Source organism: Suillus fuscotomentosus (assembly GCF_016647785.1).
Source record: "Suillus fuscotomentosus strain FC203 chromosome Unknown F5891scaffold_24, whole genome shotgun sequence".
Lineage (NCBI taxonomy): Eukaryota > Fungi > Basidiomycota > Agaricomycetes > Boletales > Suillaceae > Suillus > Suillus fuscotomentosus.
The window spans coordinates 346,408-364,629 of NW_024539536.1; the positions used below are offsets into that span (position 1 = coordinate 346,408).

Below are 18,222 nucleotides of genomic sequence, written 5' to 3' on the forward strand. Positions count from 1 at the left end.
AAACCCACAGGGAAAGAATGTGAGCGAAAGATGGCTCTGTGCATCGAGCAGAACGCCAGAGATTTGGGACACGACGGCAGCAAACGGCACCCCCAGTAGAGTTTAAATTTAAACTCCGTTCAATGTTTTGAACGGCCAATTCATGTCATTGAATACGCCTACTAAGCTACATATGCTGCATGACCTCAACTCTGCCCGCTCCTCCTTGCTGCCCACTGCTCATTAAGTTATTTTGTGCCCGCCAGCCCTCTGTTCTTTGTCCGCCGACCATTTCAGAGATGCCTTCGCATCGGGCAGCCTGAGGTACATCTAGAACCTCTGCTTCCAGTCGAAAATGAATGCAATGAATTGATCATTGATGACCAAGACGAGATCCGCTCGGAGGCGCGTTCATGCATGCTCCAGCGAGATTTTCCACCAAGATATCTGTGCAGGTTCTGGTATAAAGTACGGATTTACTCGTATATGTCTAGACTTGTTGACCACGTTGTCTTTGCAATGTAAGAGGGTCGTTGATTTCCGAATGGCATGGTCAGCGAAAGCGCGGAATTTGAAAAATCTGGTCATACTGATATTGTGGAAAGCCAGAGTACTCTGCTTCCAATGCTAGTAACTGGGGCATCAACCAAAGTTTTGGAAAATGCTGGGTTTTGCCAACAGCAACATGTGTGTCAAATACTTCTCGATCACATGTTTCTTGCCTTGAAGTCACTGAAACCTCATCGATGCATCTTCCACGCTGGCAGGACCACCTCCAAATCTTGAACAAAGACGAGTTAGACACGAGACTAGAGCAAGGATAGATAAGAGGGGTAATAAGACGTTCTGATGAGGCTATTCAGTCGTTCTTGGAGCGGAGATCTGCGTATATATAAGGTGAGGAAGTTATCAGGATATCGTTTTCGCTGTGAAACACTGATCCCCCGCAGTTTGCCATTCTGCCGGATTCTTCCAGCGGGATTCTACTATCTGCCGGGTAGAATACTAGAACCGTTCAACCGGTTCTGCCAAACCGGCTGGCAGAATGGCGGACTTCTGCCCGCAACACTATGATATCATCCAGGGTTCAGTCACTCTCCTTTGTAAAAATATAAAGGCTTGCAAATCATTTGCTCAGCCTTCCATCACCTTTTTCACTCTTCCGCAAGCTCCCTACAAATACTATGGCGATGGCCAACAAGGCAAAACTCGAGGCACTCCTGACTCTGATCAACACATCCGCACGAGATGCCATCACGTTGTATGAGCAGTATGGTGACGTACCCGCCATCGACCAGATGGAGCCCCACCCGTTGGACAATGCGATCGATCAAACAGCTTTGAAGAGTGCTATTCGTACTCTTGAAGGTGCTTGTGCACAGATATGCGCGACACTTGCTCCACCTTCCCATATTGCAATTAACGTAAGAACTTGGATGATGTAATGGAATTTCCTCTCACTCATCAGATTGCACGCAGCTTGTCCAAGTGTATGATCATGCTTGCGTGCGAGTAGTTGCTCGGGAACGTGTTTCGGACATTCTGCTGAAGTACCCCAAGGGTCTTCATGTCAATGACCTCTCCAAAAAAATCAACATTGAGCCAAAGAAACTAGCCAGGATAATGCGCCTCCTGGCCACGAGAGGTTGCTACAATGAAGGTAAGGAGCCATTTTTTGCCTGGTTTGATTTCTTAGACTCTGCCAGTCGAGATGGACGTTTTTGCCAACAACCGACTGTCTCTGATCCTACTCGACGAGCATCCTGTCAAACACATGATCTTGCTTCACGTGGAACCAAACGCCAAGGGAGCAACCGTTTTCTACGAAACACTCAAGGATCCGAGGATTGCCTCCTCGTATGAGCAAACGGCTGCACCTGTGATGTACGCCATCAACAAAGATGGAACCGAAGGAACGGTCTTCGACTTGATGGCACGGGATGTATGTTTTAAAATATTGCCCGTCAGAAAGCCTCACTCACATAATTTACTCGTAGGACGACCTGCGCAAGGTGGGAGTTTTGGTCCCTTCGCACGATCATTCTGACATCTTTAGTAGTGCTTTGATACATCGATGAGAGGTCTGAACCATATCATGGGCTCCCTCGCCATCCTGACCCGTAAGTATCTCAGCACGCAAAGACAGGAGAATTCTTTGCTAACCTGATAATAGATTTCCCATTCGAAAAGTACTCAACAGTCGTTGATGTTGGAGGAGGTATAGGCGCATTTTCTCTGCCTTTGGCTAAAATGCACAAAAACGTCAAGATCACAATCCACGATCTTCCGGAAGCATTAGTCCCGGCGAGAGACGTAAGCCAGTAAGCCAATGTGCTTGTCACCAAATTGATGGAATCTAGATCTGGGCGAAAGAATGCCCCGAAGCCCTGGCAGAAGACAGAATCGAGTTCGAGGACTTGAACTTCCTCGAACGAGTGCCCGTCAAGGGCAAGGACATCTACTATGTAAGCGCTAAACTCTGGGCGACAACCTGCGAAGTTGACAGTGACCGTAGCTTAGAAATATCATTCACAACTGGAATGACCACGAATCTACGATCATTCTTTCAAACATTCGCAAGGCGCTCGGTCCAAACAGCCGCGTCCTCATCCGTATGTTAAATATAGCGTAATCATCGTCCTACAGTCTGACGAATTTTAGATGACTACGTGCTCCGCCAGCTCAGCCGTAAGCAGGCAGTAATAGAAGCTTCAGAGCTCGGAGTTGTTCTGGTGTGTTTTGCCCGTTGATCTACATCAATATTTGCTCATCCCTCATCTAGGCTCCTGAACCTCTTCTTGCAAACTTTGGTGTTGGAAATATACGTTCATACCAGCAAGACATGACTATGTTGTTCTCATTCAACGCAAAGGAGCGAACATTGCACGACTTCCTTGCACTCGCGTGAGTAACGTTCGATTGCTGCCTTGGTCTCACCTGATTGGTTCGGAATAGCACTGCCGCCCGTCTGAAACTAGAGAAAGTCTGGGACCTTGCTGAATCATGCGTCATGGAGTATTCTGCCGCATAATGTTTTGCGAGCTAATTAATGTGTTCATCCACATCATGCCATCCCCTTTTTTTCGTCGCTTAGTTATCAGTTGACAATTTTGATTTCTTGTGTCATGGCTACTAGTTCTCGTCGTCTCATTCCGTTGGTGATGCTTTGGCTCGTCCCGTCGTTCTGGTGGTTTCGGATCAAGAAATTCCTGATGATGGAAGCTCCGTTGTGTCGACGTGCAATTTACGTCAGTATTTTGTGTATTTTGCGGTTACTCGAGGTCACGCCGAGCAAGGCAAAGTGGTGAATTGAGCATAGCTAAGCACTGAGTACTGAGTGGCTGACCAAGCCACTAGAACAGCGGCTCTATCTATCAAAGAACCATGACAAACCAGGACTCCGACTAACGACTTGGGCCAGTCGTAACGTGACGCTGACGGGCAAAATGAGCTCGGTCTATGGTTTCTACCTCGCCTCGAGATAGTAGAATTTCACCATGTTACATGTACGTGCTACGTTTGATGATTTTGGCTCAGGCGGCAACAGTTATGTTCACCTCGAGAACTTGAAGTTTGGGAGGCTGTCTTGGATGAAGCGTGAGGTCGCTTTTTTCGTAACTTTTAAGTGAAGGCTTGGAAATAATTTCAGTGCCGTACCTGTGCGTTGTTCCAGTGCACTCGGACAAGGTCGTACCGTAGGGTGTGCTGACTAGGCAGTGCGGTCTGACCCTTGCATAGTTGAGAATTACAATCACGACACCGTTCATCTATCAGATATATCAAGTATGGATTGATCAAGGAAACGCGCTAGAACTGTGTCGAGAATATAAGTGACAACTACATAAGCATAACACTAATAGTAAATGAAGGTGTGATACATATATATAACTTGAACTGAAGAATCAAATTAGTAGATTCGGATCCGGAAATGAATGGACAACACAAGTATGTATGTCAATAGATAGCAATAAGTTATGGGACGGGCTCTATCAAGAGGTTTGAGAGGAGGGGTATACGGGCCCTGGTATCCATGTGGAAATTAAAGAGAGAATTAGAAAAGATAGGCATATTAAGAAGTGATTAGTGTTTAGGTAGGAAGATTATGATAGATGATAGATAGAATGTTGGGTCTGTGCGTCCGCGACATGTCTTTTCTTGGCGGGGGGTTCACAAGTCGAAACCCTCAGCGCAATAACTCCGGTACCGTGGACAGGGGCTATTTGCATCCTTTGGCAATCTGATCTCGCGTTCGCGTGACTTCTCCTACACGCATCTTCCCGCGCATAGTCGACGTTGCAGGCGGTACATTTTATTTTGTAGCCGATATGCGTGACGAGGTGACGAGCGATACTCGTACCTTTCATAGCGGTGCGCTTTTTTGACGTACATCCATCCCAGAGACAAGTGGTATCCCCTTCACCGCCAGTGAAGCCATGAAACCTGGCGAGATGGTCTGTGACGCTGGCCTGGTCACCTTCGATATGCATACCACAGGGGGAATGATTTTTGTCCCACTGACATTCGTAAACGTACAGTAGAGGCTGTCCGCCGATCCGCACAACAGACTCGTCGACTAGGTGGTCATCGCAATCTACCTTTTTTGGCACTGATTGTCGATGACGAAATGGCTCCACGACGGCACTGACGTTAACGTGCTGTGCACGGAGATGTACAGGTGGCTGGGCACCACGCGGTGCTACGACTGTACGATTAATCCTAGATTCTGAGCGGGAATCGCACGCCTGAGGCAGTGCAGTTATCGTGGTGTCCCGATCTGTAAGGTCAGAATCCGAGGACCTTCTCCTCAATCTTTTCCCCAGAACTCCGGTACGCGGGGGATCTGCTGAATAGGGGCGAGGTGGTAACTCGGTGGGCCCCTTGATGTAATGTGATGGCCGAGATAATCCAGCGCTTTCACGAAACATGTCAAGCTGCCCGAATTCTTGAGCATTCAACTGAGACGAGTGATAGACCGTCTCTTGGGCGGTGAAGGAAGAAGATACGGGAGAGTAGTCGGCAAGAGGGAAAAGCACTGCGGGAAAAGGATAACTAGGAGGATGCTGGTAGATCCAAGGGGGACGCATGCTGTCATGATCATCCAGTGAAAAGGGGGGCGATGTAGGATGCGTCATTTCGGTGTTATCGTCGTTGCTTAAGTAGGGATGATCGAAGGTAGTATCCAGGGATAGTGCGTCACACTGGTAGCCCTGACCTGCGGTCCTTGAGAAGCTGGCAGTCTCGATGACTTGGTCCTCGTTGCTTCATAGAGTATCAGTAAGAGCTGGAATAAATTTAGCAACGGACAACTTACGAACAGTGCTCCCCAGGTGCCAGGGGCATTTCTGAGGATGGATATGGATATGTCGAACCATATAGTAGGGGTTGATGCTTTATGACACATGCAATGGGCGGATCTTGAAAGCGGTGTTCCTGATAGACATGAGCTGATGACGTGTCGTGGATCGCGAAGCCGGGGTGGGCAGGGATACAATTCTGAGGCATATTTGCAAATGAAGGTAGCGGAGAAATGTAGTGTGCGTGTTGTAGACTTGTATCAAAGGAGTGATGTATTGGAAAACTGCGGCGCCGAGTCATCATAATTTCAATACATTGTATGATGACGACAGCTATTGTGAATGATCACCTCGTGGCATCAACGTCATCTAGATTTCGCGCTGCATCCGCCTGATTGCGTGGCGGAAAGGCTTCCTGTTCCGCAAGAGTGCGATTTCGTGAAGCGACCTTGGTCGTCGTCGACGAACACTGCATGTGCGCACCCAGGGCATCTCTACAGTCCAAAGAACGACGTCAGATATATATGCGACAGTGACTCCTATCAACACACCTGATGGAAAAGGTGGAATAATCTAGATCCATCGCCGAGCTCTGAGAAAGGAAGGCGAAGAAGCAGGGAAATGAAGCTTCTATATAGCTACTCGTTCTACAACTGTGTGAACCCCATGATAAATTCCAGTTTATATCTTGCATCGTGCCTCGAACACACCCCTCGGGGAGTATGTGAAGGCTCAAAAGGCCAGCCGCATGCTTCAACAGCAATGATTCAGGATCAGGGTGACGCAATAGGCGAGGCGAACAACATAAGGGCAAGCGCTCCAACCACGCGGCTGATAGGTGTCGACTAGGCAGTGTTATAACCTTCTACACTGACATTAGCGCTCGCAAACGCACCTAAATGACTGGCAAGCGCAGCGAACCAATACTCCGATACACGGCATTTGCAGCGACGATAAGGGACGGTCGAACACACTCAATATTGAGTGTTGTGGTAGCTCCACTGGTATTGCGACGATACATCAGTTCTGCCACTGTGAGTATGTTCTGAAACTGAGGTAAAACAAAAAACGCAATCTGATTGACGATGCGACGTATCGCTTGCAGATAAGCACGTGTCCTTTGAACACGTCATTTGACTGATGGGTTGTGAACATGTTTGCAGCAATGCACATCAAATATTGCGAGGCGGCCGAAGTTGGAATATGAGTCGCGCCCGTGGCTATAAGCACACATATTCGGATACATGCGAAACGGTTTTAGTAATAGGTGCATCAATTTCAGCGGAATCCCGCACCACGATGCAGGACGGGTCATTGGTAGACCAAGACGTGTTTTTCATTTCGCATAACCAAAGTGTGAGGCGGTGGAGGAGTAAGACGTCTTCACCCGACCAGTGGCACTAAGTCCAAGCGCATTGGGCCATTTAGCTCGGCTGTATTTCAAATTGAGATAACAACCAGCCGCCGTCCGAGAAACAAAGGCAAGTAAGGGTTTGCATGACCTAAACGTCTTCAAGTCTGTAGACATCATATGCAACCTCTTCGTACGGATGAACCTGAAGGTGCCACATGTCAGGGCGTCCACATCCGACTATTACGAAAAATATATCTTGCCGCTTTCAAATGACTTATCGCATGCTTGAGTTGTACTTTGTCGCCTTGATCATTGACCACAATTTCCACCCTATCCTCATCCACGTATTCAAGCTTGCCAGGCTCTCCAGTAAGAGGCCGAGCGCCAGGCCCTGGCTTGAACTGTCCTATGGATGACCTCAGACAAATTGCCCAGACGTAATCAATTGAAAGTCACTGCCTCAGTAAGACTCACCGACTCCAGGAGTGATGAATGCGCATTCCTCATACTGACCGATCTTACCGAGTACATTCGGGCATTGTTTGAACAGCGTGCTCAGGATCACCGCGGTGTGAGTTTTGGGGGTAAAAAACACAAGCTTAAACCGGAGTGACATCATCAAAGTTGAAAACAAGGGCTTTTCAGAGGTCACAGATGAAATGAAACACGTCTAACGCCAGTAGGCACTAGTCTTAGCCTGAAAGGCCAATTTCATAATTTCCTTTTTTGACATAGTGCAATACTCGGATGCTTTTCCCAAGTAGTCAGTATCGACGATTTGTTGGCCACGTCGATAAAGGTTGGTAACCGCAAAGTCGCATCTACTGAGAGCAAGGCTAACGTCGTGTGTCCCACTTTTGAAGATGAATCTGTCGTTATACAGCGTAAATGCGTTCCTCATCTTAGACGCTGAAGGACATCGTGTCCTCGCCAAGTACTACCGACCCAAAGGTCATCCCCAGGGCGAGTCCAAGGATCTTCTGGCGTCGAAGGACCAACGAGCATTTGAGAAGGGTCTATGGCAGAAAACCAAAAAGCCTGGAGGTGCGTAGCCGCACGTGTAACAGGAAAATTTACTCACAGGCAGTCCGTCGATGCATACGTATTCAGCTGATATCATACTCTATGACGGTCGTCTCGCAGTCTTCCGGCATACATTAGACCTCATCTTCTACATTATCGGCGGTGCAACAGAGAACGAAATCATGCTTTACTCTGCTCTCACTGCGTTCTCTGACGCAGTCCATTTGCTAGTTGCGGAATCAGGTTGAGAAGCGGGCTGTGCTGGAGAACCTCGACATGGTCCTTCTGTGCCTGGATGAAACAATCGATGATGGGTAAAGCGTTTCATTGATTAATGATCCAATGCATATTCACATCCGCTATCTCAACAGAATTATTGTAGAAACAGATTCGACGACAATTGCATCCAGAGTTAGTCGACCAAAGGCCGACACAACTGAGATTGTAATCAATGAGCAGACGATTTTGAGTGCGTATCAGACTGTCAGGGAAAAAGTCCAGCAGAGGATACAACAGCTGTAGATCCATCATTTGTAGTCTGTCCATCATAGAACATTTGCATTTTACACGGATCCTTGCTCGACCAAGCTTGAGAGAAAATTGCGCTTTCAAAATACTAATTTTACAACATCTAGATGATAGCAGTAAAGTAAAAAGCATTGTATCACGTAAGAATGATGGAGAAACAATTGGCTGACACTAGTACAAAAAAATGACCTAACTGATGATACATAGCGGTTCAGTAATGATCCATATACCGGATAGAGAACCGCCTGTAGTAACTGCATATAACCCTACACCGTTAGTTCCTCTTACATCTAGCTTTACCCTCCGGTCCGATCCAGGGTAAGCTCGTCCCCTGCTTCTATTGAAGTCTTCTATGCTCTAGATCATACAAATCGACCTTCCGACGATTGAACAAAAAACGATGTGTTGTGTTTGCTGGTGCCGTGAGAGTACGGAACACCTGAACATCCGCCTGAATCGTCCCAGATCTAAAGAAGTGTCGAACTGCGAAGGAACTCAACGACCGAACCAAAAATCAGTTTAAGCACGACTAACCTTCCCTGCCCAGTACCAACGTGGGCGATGTACTCATACACGGCTGCACTGGATGCAGCAACAGCAGTCAAAGCCGCTGCAATCTTTCGCAGCGTTGATACAGATTCAGCGGAGAGGCTGAAATCGGGGTGCTCGTAGATGGCATATGGACGCATGATGGCTTGTCTGTGTAAGGATTGTCGAAAGCGTCAAGGGGTTAACGTTCGGATATCGATGAACCACAAGAGCTGCGACAACCCCGAGATGAGGTAAAATGTGAGGCTAAGAAGCTACTGGAGATAACTCACCAAGAAGGGGGCCTTTAATACTACAAGATGTTGCCGGAGCCGACTTCGGGTTAGCACAATGCGATGACTACAAACGTTATCCTTGCTCGGATGGATATTTGAGGAACCGATGCCATGAGCGGTGATCCTTATTAGTATGTCAATCTCCCCGGATATACATAATTTTAACGGCCGTGTTTCAACTTTCAAGGGCCGGGAAATAAGCGTCATAACCGGAAAGATATTCGTGTTCGAGAGCTGGCCAGGCTTCGAGTTTATCTTCGAACTCGGATTTGGTTGCTGTACCGGGCACCCTGCATTTTGAGTCTTTGGCAGAAACAGCTGGTGTAAATGATTATGAGACAAAGGACAACTAATTGTTGCCCTCCTTTGGAAGTGTTACAGTATTAGCCTCGAAAGGATACGAGACTTGATGAACACACTAGTTTGGATACGGACTGAAACACGCACGAGTCTGCACAGCCATCTCGAGATGAACGTTAATGTAACGCAACTACACGTGTCGTATCGTCGATAATGCATTCCATCGAGATTTTCCCTGAGAAAACGAGAACAGAAGACGACCTAGTGTGGAATACTATCCCCCTACATTCATGAGTCACGTGGGTTTACCATATCACATCTCCAAGCGAATAGCGAATAGACCGCTACTAGGGGTTAGCAGCTGTACCTATGTATAGCGGACTTCAATGCCGCCCATCGATGTCACAGGGTGCAGCGTCATGGGAATGATATTCAGGATGCAATAAGACTTCAAATAACAAGAGTTGTGATGTAGGGCGGAGAAGCTGGGGAAGATTATCAGATACATTAATGCTGCCACTCACACGAACTTATCGGTGACCTGATGCTAACGTCCACGGATCAGTGAATATTTCCACCAGTAGATAAGGTCGACCAAAAGATTGTGTAAAAACAAAGAACCTCACGAGCGTCAAGGGACTCGTTACGGGTATGAAATCAGTAAGGAAACATAGCAGGTATGTGAAGTAAGCCAAAAGAATGATGTAAATGCAAAGCGCGCTGAAAGCGAGTGAGAGGTATATGACTAGAACAAACACACGAAATTGCTTGGGAACACGTGCCTACCAGCCTGTCGTCTAATCTCGTCAAGCAACTCTCCACTCCACCACCCGTCCTCTGGGGTATCAGTTACAGCGATTATATCGCCCGCTTGGAAATCAAATTCTTCGTCAATGGTTGCTGCATAATCATACAGTGCTTTCACTGTGGAGTACGAGTTATGTTATGAACACACAGATATACATCTTCAAGCCACAAAACGTACCGTAAAACAGGATGGGGCGGCCATCATCAGTATAGGCACCTGTGGGAGGTGGTGGATGACGTGGAAGCTGTGGAGAAGGTGTGCGTGCCATGACAGGACTTGGCGCACGGTAGTTATTTGTGTTATGACCATAGTATGGTTGCTGAGGGTGTTGGTGATTGATGGTACCCTGGCTTGGGTGAGCCACAATCGACGGATTCCGTGCAGGCGGACCGTAGTTGTTGTAAGGCTGCGATGGTGGTGGTGGAGGCTGGTAAGGAACAACAGGCTGAGAATCATATTGAGGACGTTGAGGCGGGTGATTATAGTTGTTGTAAGATTGTGGTTGTGGAGCAGGGGCAGCATAAGTCGTCCCAGTACCGTAATCAGCGCGAGGCTGCGGCTGTGGCTGCCGACTATCATTATTATGATATCCTGGGTATGATTGAGTGCTGGGTGGTTGTGCTTGGACGTAAGGTGGTTGTCGCGGGGGTTGGTGTGCCATATGATCCACAACGACACGACCATCTGGGCCAAGAGCAATGCCAACTGGGTTGTTCGGTGTCACTGGTCTTTGAGCGATTGACGGCTGACGAACAAGTGGCCCCGCCGGAGGTTGAGGACCTAAATTTTGAGTACCAACACCAGGATAACCCCCCCTACTAGTCGGGCGTACCCCATTTGGATCCTGGGTTTGGTGATTGTTAACAGGAGGTGGCGGACCAACAAAGCTATTGGCCCTGCTACGAGACCGTTGTTCTCCTGGGAATACACGGCCATAGTTATTGAGGACTTGCTCAACTGGGAGATTTGAGGAGGGTGGTGGAAGTGAGGGTGGCGGGGCTGCAAGAACGGGCTTAGGAGGATTTGGAGAGCTCGAACGCGATGGTGCCAGAGGGTATGACCCAACCACGACTTCAGCTGAATTGCGGAAATCGCGATTGCCGGAGTAGACCGAAGAGGGGGTAACGAGAGATTCAGTGGTAGCTTTGCGAGGATCTTGTCCTGAGAGTGTGTCCCTGCGAACGGTAGGACGTCTAGCCAAGTTCTGAGCGGCAGTGCTCAGCTCAGCCATTTGCCTAACTAACGGGTCATTTTGCTCTCCAACAGGAGGAGAAGTCCGAGGTTGGCCTCTCTGCTGTTGCGGGTCCTTGTTCGGATCAACATTCCAAGTCTGCCCTCCGATAACTAACTGCGTGTTAGAGACCGCGGGGCCAACTGAATCCCCACGGGGCTCTTGCATAGGCCGAAGAGCAGAGGCTGTACTATCACGCCTCTGTGCCTGGGGCGGCTGAGGTTGAACATCATGGAGAGGGGATACATGCCCGTTGACGCCGTTCGTTTGAGAGCGTGCACTTTGAGATTTTTGGGTCTGACTTCTCGCGAGAGTAGATTCAGCAGGAGAGCTACGACTTCCTGCACCAATTGCCCCTACACCTGCATGGTTTGTATCGTCGTAGTCTTCAGGCTCCGGAGGCGGTGCGCTACGCCCTGCCGATGACCTCTGGGAAATTCGAGCATAGGTTGCAGGACGAGTAGCAATGCGAGTAGAAGATGAGGGCACTGCATCGGAACTGGTGTAGTTGACGAACGCCGGTGCTTCGGGTATCGCATTTCCCGTTGCATAATCGCGAACAAAATTCTCCATCTCCTTCTCCGGTTCCATTTGTTCCAGGGCGAGCCGCATTTTCTCGCAAGACTACACAGAGCGATTGCTAAACAGTGACAGCCAATGGTGGTGAAAGACTTACCTCATCATCCGAGACACATACTGTTGATACGGAATTGGCATAGGCCCACATATTGTCCTTCATAAACTCCATCCGCTCTTCCTCGAGATCTTGACATGTGTCGCAGAATGCCTTCCAATCCTGCTCCCATTTCTGCATAGTCTCTTGCAACACCCGAGTAAACTGAGCGTAATCATTTTCGTTCACTTGCACTGTTTGCTGGGCACGCTCGAGCTTCAAGTGAATCTTCTCGAGATCTTTGCCCTGGACCAGCGTCGACTGAGCAGTGTAGGAGTTGATACGAAGGCAATCAGACTCATATTTCTCCCGAGCTTTGCTTGCATGCTGTTCGCGTGTTTGCTTCACTTTGTACTCCTTCTCGATAGCGGCTTGATACGTCTTCTTGTGGTGTTGCTGCCTTGCGGAGAAAGCCGCGGCCTGACCTTCAAGATCATTCCGTATTTGCTGCGAAAGCTGCAGGTGAAAACCAGCTTGCTTATCGGTTTCCAAACGCAACGTATCCACGGAGTTCCGTAGTTCCCTGTGAGTTGCGATCAGTAATGAAACCCAGGCATAGGCCACACGTTAGATGTAAAGTTGCGCCACCACACAGCTGCACGCTGTGTATTCGACCCGAGTAATGAGACGGGAAATACAAATCCCTAAGTGCTTTGTGGAGCAACGTGTAGTTCTGCAACTTGCAGAGCCACAACTGTGTCATCCCGCCCGCCCGACCAGAGCGGCCCGCAGGGGAAGGTCAGGGTTCAGAGAACTTGAGTAGCTCACCCTATTTCATCCTTGCCGATTGACATTTTGGCCAACTTCGCAAGCCGTTTTGCATAATCTTCCTCGATCGCAGATCTGCAGACATGTGTAAATGTTAATGAGAAAAACATACGAAAGCCAACTTACCTCTCCTTCCAAAAGTTTCTCAACTCCTCCATTGTCCTTGCTGCTCCACGCATTCGAGCAAACAATACATCTACGCCTCCATCTCCAACACCCCAGAAAGAATTGCAGAAATCCAAAGAGCGAATGTTGGTATCGGGCGATGTGGTCCGTGCATATTTGGCTAGAGATGTTGTCGATGACTGCCTCCTGGCAGACATAATTCGTGATTTATAGCGAAATTGACAATCAGGCGAGGTACAGCAACTAAACTTGAAGTACAGAATGTCGTCGTTTCAAAGCGAACTGGGTCGTCGTCCGTTGGGTTATTCTTGAAAGTGCGTATACACGCCTCAGCAATGGCCAGTGGCAGTGCCATTCGGTGCGTGTACTGCCACGCTAATTTGATAATTCAAATCGTGGCTATAGCGCTCATAGAAGGCAGTACACTACACTCCGGCTTCTGGAATAATGCGAAGAAAAATGTTACCAACACTCTAGGATGAATGTTGCGCTTTAAAAACAGCTAATTCCGAAGCCTGATCAAGTTGCAGGCCTGGAAGACAATTTTGAAGCTGCGTTCAGTGGAAATGTACCAAAGAATGGGAGAATGAATAGGCAGGTTCCTGGCCGCGACTGTTGTGTTCACACTCTCCTTCAGACGGTGGCAGCGGTGGCGGAAGCGGGTGCGTAACTGCCAGTAACTATGCATCTAGTCTAGACTTATCGATTTCTGCTGTGTAGACGAAGGTCGAGCTTGACCCTGCAGATGTCATATTCATTCTTTGTTGGACCTCTGGTCAGCTTCCCACTAGTGACATCACATGCAACTCTCAGGCAACAGGTTACTAGTACTTCTTCTCGGCGCTCAGCAACTTAACTTGTATCTCAAAAGCTATGCAGGGGCAGGTAGAACCAGGAGTCTTTCTTCTCTCAGAGAAAGCGTGCGTGCGGTTATTGTTGTTCTGCTGCTGATAATATCTTAGTCTGTAGATCTTCGCAACCTTCTTTCATCTAAAACAACGACTACACACGGCTTTGGTTGCCAGTGAATAAATTTGGTGTCACGAAACAGTATTGGTGCATCCTAATGCCAGTGCTGTTCACTTGGGAGGACACATCACACAGATTTTGCTGACCTAAGACCAACCAAACATCACGTACCTGCATTGATTTCAGGGAGCAATACGATCCTCCTATCAATCCGCAGAATCTCGGAGCAAATGGTGGTATGTAATATATGTGCTATATAATCTGCACGACCGACAATGATTATTTTTGACCTACTGGCCTGATGATTTACTCTCAGGAATTACCGAACGGGAGTATGAAAGCAACACAGTTGGCGCCTATCCTGCGACATCTATTTGTAGACGTTCATGGACGAGATCTCGAAGTAGGCATTTGTGAACGCAGTAGGGTTGTCTGTGGAGGGTTTACAGTTATACTGGACATTTGCACAGGAGCACTTACTGTTGACGTAAGTCACACAGTCTAAAGGACATCCAGAAGCATTGTAGAGAGCCGGGTTACCTGCCCAGTCGCCGCCTGCGCGGGCATGAGCACGACGGACCACTACAAAACAATACAAGACTCACAGAACGTCAGATTAATGATGATGTTGTTACCTTTAAAGTGAGACTGGATGTCACACTCGGTGTTGTTAGGGAAGTTGGCGGCAGGAGTGCCCTGGCAGTCAAATCATATGTAAGCATAATTCAAGAGAGGTGTGAAAAGTATCACCCAGCCGTCAGTATCGATTATCCATGCACCACTACTAACGTCCAAGGGAACACATGGGTCGTGTCTCTCCCAGAACCAAACCTTGATATAGTGAAGTGTACGTTCCATAGCATACCTGCGGAGGATTCTGTAAGCCGCAAGAGTGCTGAAAGTAAGTTTCTAGACCCGTAACACACCATCCTCCGCCGATGCTGTTGAATCCTGGACCAAAACTGCTGTTATCTTGAGCGTACTTCACACCACACCCAACATTGTAAGCGACTATTGTATTTTAGCACAATGATGGGATCAGCTATGGTGACATTACCTGAAGCGTCGCAGTTGGTTGTGGCAAAGGTTCTAAACAGTCAGCATTTTAGCCGGACGAGGTTAAATACAGCGACGGATCAAAACATACCCTGACTGGAGAGTGTTATTTGGCATAGAGCAATCTGCATCAAGTTAAACTTCATAGCAGTTACAAGTGTTATAGTGAACGAACTGTGGCCGGTGTGAAGCGTCGACTGATTAGGCACCACATCGTTTGCACCCTCGAGAATATCGATTTCACCCTGACAAAGGGATGTACGTCAGGATGGTAGAGTTATCACACAAGGAAAAAGAACAAACACCGGCAGGCCAACCAACTTCTTTTGTTTCCCAGATAGCCTACTATCTGTTAGTAATGACAAACTTACTTCATCGGAACCGCCTACTACTTACGGGCCATGTTCTATTTTAAGATGTGTAAGCGACAGAATCCTCGAGCAGATTGAAGAAGCTCACCCGCATCCTTCGGGCATGTGCTGTATGTCAAAGCTATTATTGACAACGGCATCAATCAGTACATAAGCCCAAGACATTTACAGGGAATCAATTACACAACAACATGCTCACGGTGTCGACGATTAGACCGAATCCTAACCGAATTCCGGCCTGTGTCATTGACGCCCAAAACCGTAGTGTCATCTGCGCGCAAGATAAAGGTGTCACTCGTGGCATAGGTCAAGTTGAGTCTCTCCGCCGTTGTTCGGTTGACATACGTCCTGGCATTCCATTAAAAATGAACAGATTGCGTGCATGGAAGGCGGACGTACACGCGCCCGTGGGTGGGGTCAGTGATATTCTCGAAATTGAAGGAGTCGTAGAAGCCTTCACCACGAACACACTCGTCCAGAGTGTAGATCCCGCCTGCCAGAGCAGACCCCACAAGCGAGGCAAGAACGAGAGTCCTGCTGCTGCTGATCTTCATGGTGGAAGCTAGCCTGGCTAATGGTACAACTAGGGAGGGCGAGAGGACGGACCTGTTTCACTCGGTATTTAATGAATCCACCCTACTCCCGAGGCCTGCGACGAGCAGAAAAAAATTAATCTCGCAAGCAACGACGACGTGTCATCCCCGAGAGGGACTCCGAGATTGAGCTACTAGTAGCTGATGCTACCGTAACTCGTTCCAGATCCGATTGGACGAACGGCAGGACCTAGTAGCTAAATAGCGAGTAGACTTGATGACCTGCCACACGCCCCTGCACGACGTCGGACCGGATCGAATGACGCTTTGTGCGAATGGATGCACATATCCTAGAAACTTCGTATTCAATGGCTAGCTGTTCAATATTAATGGCGTTATTTGTGTAAGAACTGGACAATGATATAGTTACATACGCCGGGAAATAGAAAGCACAGCATAACGAATAACGCATTTTAATTGGCTGACCGCGTTACTGATAACTCAGGCACCACCCACTGGAAGTTTATATAAGAAAACTAATTTCCACTAAGACTACTAGAGACTAGTACCGATGGACCAGGCCAGGGGTCAAGAAGTACGATGCGGTAACTGCCAGTGGTCTCCAGTAGCTGACGCAATATAACATTTACATATAGCTGCTAGCAGGTCAGCGTTGTCACAGCAGATCAAAACATACTGTGATCTGAGACGGTAAAACAACTGATGCGAGCCCACACACCGTGGTGTCATTATTTGCTGGCAGGTCTCGAGTATGTCGAAAACACCTGCCAGCATGAACACCAGTCGGTCATTAATATCTTCAATATTCATTAAACTTTAAACCAGGACAAGACTCACACGAGCGCTTCCGGAGACCGCAGGGTAACCCCACCCGAGGCTGTAGATGGACGAATAATATGCATCTACTAATGTACTATCAGTATCAACCACGACTCCAGTCTGTACGACAGGACTCTGGCACGGAGGCCCGCGCCAAACCTCCCCACTGCAATGTAGTAGTAGGCACTGACGAGAGATAGATGAAGAGACGACTACAATAATCTTGTATCACGAACAGTCCATGCTGAGAACTGGACATTGCAGTAGGGTGGTTTGACGCAGATGCTCGAGAGCGCCAAGGTTCCTGGCTCGTAGTCGGTAGTAGTCCTGCGTTGTGCTGTAGTAATCGGTTCTCGCCGTAACCTCCCGCTACAGAGGTTTAGCCTTGGGTTTACCCTGTAGTCCGTGTCCGTTCCAACATGGCTCAAATCGGCACACGTGGGTGGACCACAATTCCATCTTATACTCTGTGGATATACTTGCACTAATTGATGGTATCAGTGTTGTATGTGAGGTGCAGACAATTTGATCTGTTAAACGTCGCTCCGCATTAGATATGACTGAAAGTGTTACAATTGAGCAGGATTCCAAGGGTTCGTGGTCTTCAAGTTACACATCTCACCGACACGACTCGCATTGTGGAATGGGTGCCTCGTACAAGAAGGCCGAGTATCAAGTGCAGCAGCACTGAACAAGTGATCGATCTATAGTGATAGCATGCAACACAAGTGGAAAGCAGAGAACGCAAGGTTGTCGAGAGAAGATATCATCCCACTCTATCCGAAAAATCCCTTGAAAAAATGGATCGCGTCGGATCTTGTTGAACACGATCATCTTTGAGCATCCTGTGCAGAGGAATCAAGACATGAGTCATATTTCGCCAAGAAAGACCTCACCGTGCATCAACTCGCGCATCCTCGCCCTCGACTCCAATCACTGCCTGTGGCGTCTTGGCATCAATGACCTATCAGTAGTGTGATGAGATCTTAATTCACAAGGATGCGATCGATGCCACTTACATAGTGATTGTCGCAGTGCGGGCAAAACTCATCGCTCTCCTCGTAATTCGACATATCCTTCCTGAAGGCCTTCTTGCACTTCTTGCACACGAACACCATCTCAGTTGTTTTCCCTAGCATATGATCTTCCGCCTCTGCATGACATTCTGCGCAATCAAACCATCGCTTGCAGCATGGAGCCCGTATCGAAACTTGAGCATTGAATATATGTTTGCTGGAATTGAGAGAATGAATGCCGCATTGAGATGGACGGAAGACGATACGCTACCGACCACATCACGATGAACAAGTAGAAGTCGCTACGATAGTACTCGGTCTCAGGCTAGAATTCAAAATTCCTAATGAACTTCAACTTGAAAGTCTGCAAGATCCCGATTCCCGACATAACCTTACGCTTTTCCCACGCTATTAGTATCATACCTCCTGAAGGCGGCTCTGAACAAGACAACATGATGGTGCACCCGTAGTCAGATTTTCAGATCTGCAGACCTTGATCAATGGTTATTCCTTCATTTATCTTTATGTA

The 18,222-nt window shown here is 48.0% G+C and overlaps 7 protein-coding genes across 7 annotated transcripts; 2 read left to right on the forward strand and 5 right to left on the reverse strand.

The window, feature by feature from the left end:
* The first annotated feature begins 860 nt into the window (after window positions 1-860).
* F5891DRAFT_274637 (O-methyltransferase-domain-containing protein) lies at window positions 861-3,201 on the forward strand. Its single transcript, XM_041371165.1, has 12 exons — window positions 861-876; window positions 930-1,403; window positions 1,459-1,639; window positions 1,686-1,921; window positions 1,977-1,991; window positions 2,039-2,099; window positions 2,153-2,292; window positions 2,340-2,444; window positions 2,495-2,591; window positions 2,641-2,711; window positions 2,762-2,883; window positions 2,935-3,201. The coding sequence occupies exons 2-12, from the start codon at window positions 1,164-1,166 to the stop codon at window positions 3,008-3,010; spliced, it is 1,344 nt and encodes a 447-aa protein (XP_041226530.1). The 5' UTR covers window positions 861-876; window positions 930-1,163; the 3' UTR covers window positions 3,011-3,201.
* A 1,049-nt stretch (window positions 3,202-4,250) lies between these two features.
* Window positions 4,251-4,514, reverse strand: F5891DRAFT_924862 (uncharacterized protein; the record flags this gene model as incomplete). Its single annotated transcript, XM_041373853.1, has 1 exon — window positions 4,251-4,514. A coding segment is annotated over one exon (264 nt), but the record flags the coding sequence as incomplete, so codon positions are not given.
* Window positions 4,515-6,457: 1,943 nt separating this feature from the next.
* F5891DRAFT_274662 (GTP cyclohydrolase 1 type 2/Nif3) lies at window positions 6,458-7,307 on the reverse strand. Its single transcript, XM_041371166.1, has 4 exons — window positions 7,102-7,307; window positions 6,888-7,033; window positions 6,569-6,829; window positions 6,458-6,493 (listed from the first exon to the last, which is right to left on the reverse strand). Exons 1-3 carry the CDS (start codon window positions 7,244-7,246, stop codon window positions 6,776-6,778), a joined length of 345 nt encoding a protein of 114 aa, XP_041226532.1. The 5' UTR covers window positions 7,247-7,307; the 3' UTR covers window positions 6,458-6,493; window positions 6,569-6,775.
* Window positions 7,308-7,434: 127 nt separating this feature from the next.
* Window positions 7,435-8,222, forward strand: F5891DRAFT_1030926 (Longin-like domain-containing protein). The gene is given in 4 exon segments (XM_041361589.1): window positions 7,435-7,671; window positions 7,738-7,880; window positions 7,900-7,964; window positions 8,022-8,222. 4 exon segments carry the CDS (start codon window positions 7,491-7,493, stop codon window positions 8,170-8,172), a joined length of 540 nt encoding a protein of 179 aa, XP_041226533.1. The 5' UTR covers window positions 7,435-7,490; the 3' UTR covers window positions 8,173-8,222.
* A 1,326-nt stretch (window positions 8,223-9,548) lies between these two features.
* F5891DRAFT_1030928 (uncharacterized protein) lies at window positions 9,549-13,251 on the reverse strand. The gene is made up of 5 exons (XM_041361590.1): window positions 12,909-13,251; window positions 12,783-12,857; window positions 12,018-12,537; window positions 10,288-11,965; window positions 9,549-10,226 (listed from the first exon to the last, which is right to left on the reverse strand). Exons 1-5 carry the CDS (start codon window positions 13,103-13,105, stop codon window positions 10,048-10,050), a joined length of 2,649 nt encoding a protein of 882 aa, XP_041226534.1. The 5' UTR covers window positions 13,106-13,251; the 3' UTR covers window positions 9,549-10,047.
* A 670-nt stretch (window positions 13,252-13,921) lies between these two features.
* On the reverse strand, window positions 13,922-16,112 carry F5891DRAFT_274871 (glycoside hydrolase family 16 protein). The gene is made up of 13 exons (XM_041371167.1): window positions 15,704-16,112; window positions 15,488-15,652; window positions 15,393-15,425; window positions 15,330-15,339; window positions 15,237-15,275; window positions 15,109-15,178; window positions 15,025-15,058; window positions 14,935-14,966; window positions 14,804-14,888; window positions 14,628-14,742; window positions 14,483-14,573; window positions 14,358-14,432; window positions 13,922-14,309 (listed from the first exon to the last, which is right to left on the reverse strand). The coding sequence occupies exons 1-13, from the start codon at window positions 15,856-15,858 to the stop codon at window positions 14,248-14,250; spliced, it is 966 nt and encodes a 321-aa protein (XP_041226535.1). The 5' UTR covers window positions 15,859-16,112; the 3' UTR covers window positions 13,922-14,247.
* A 1,077-nt stretch (window positions 16,113-17,189) lies between these two features.
* F5891DRAFT_274881 (uncharacterized protein) lies at window positions 17,190-18,049 on the reverse strand. Its single transcript, XM_041371168.1, has 4 exons — window positions 17,969-18,049; window positions 17,697-17,910; window positions 17,574-17,641; window positions 17,190-17,522 (listed from the first exon to the last, which is right to left on the reverse strand). The coding sequence occupies exons 1-4, from the start codon at window positions 17,971-17,973 to the stop codon at window positions 17,444-17,446; spliced, it is 366 nt and encodes a 121-aa protein (XP_041226536.1). The 5' UTR covers window positions 17,974-18,049; the 3' UTR covers window positions 17,190-17,443.
* Between the last annotated feature and the right edge of the window lie 173 nt (window positions 18,050-18,222).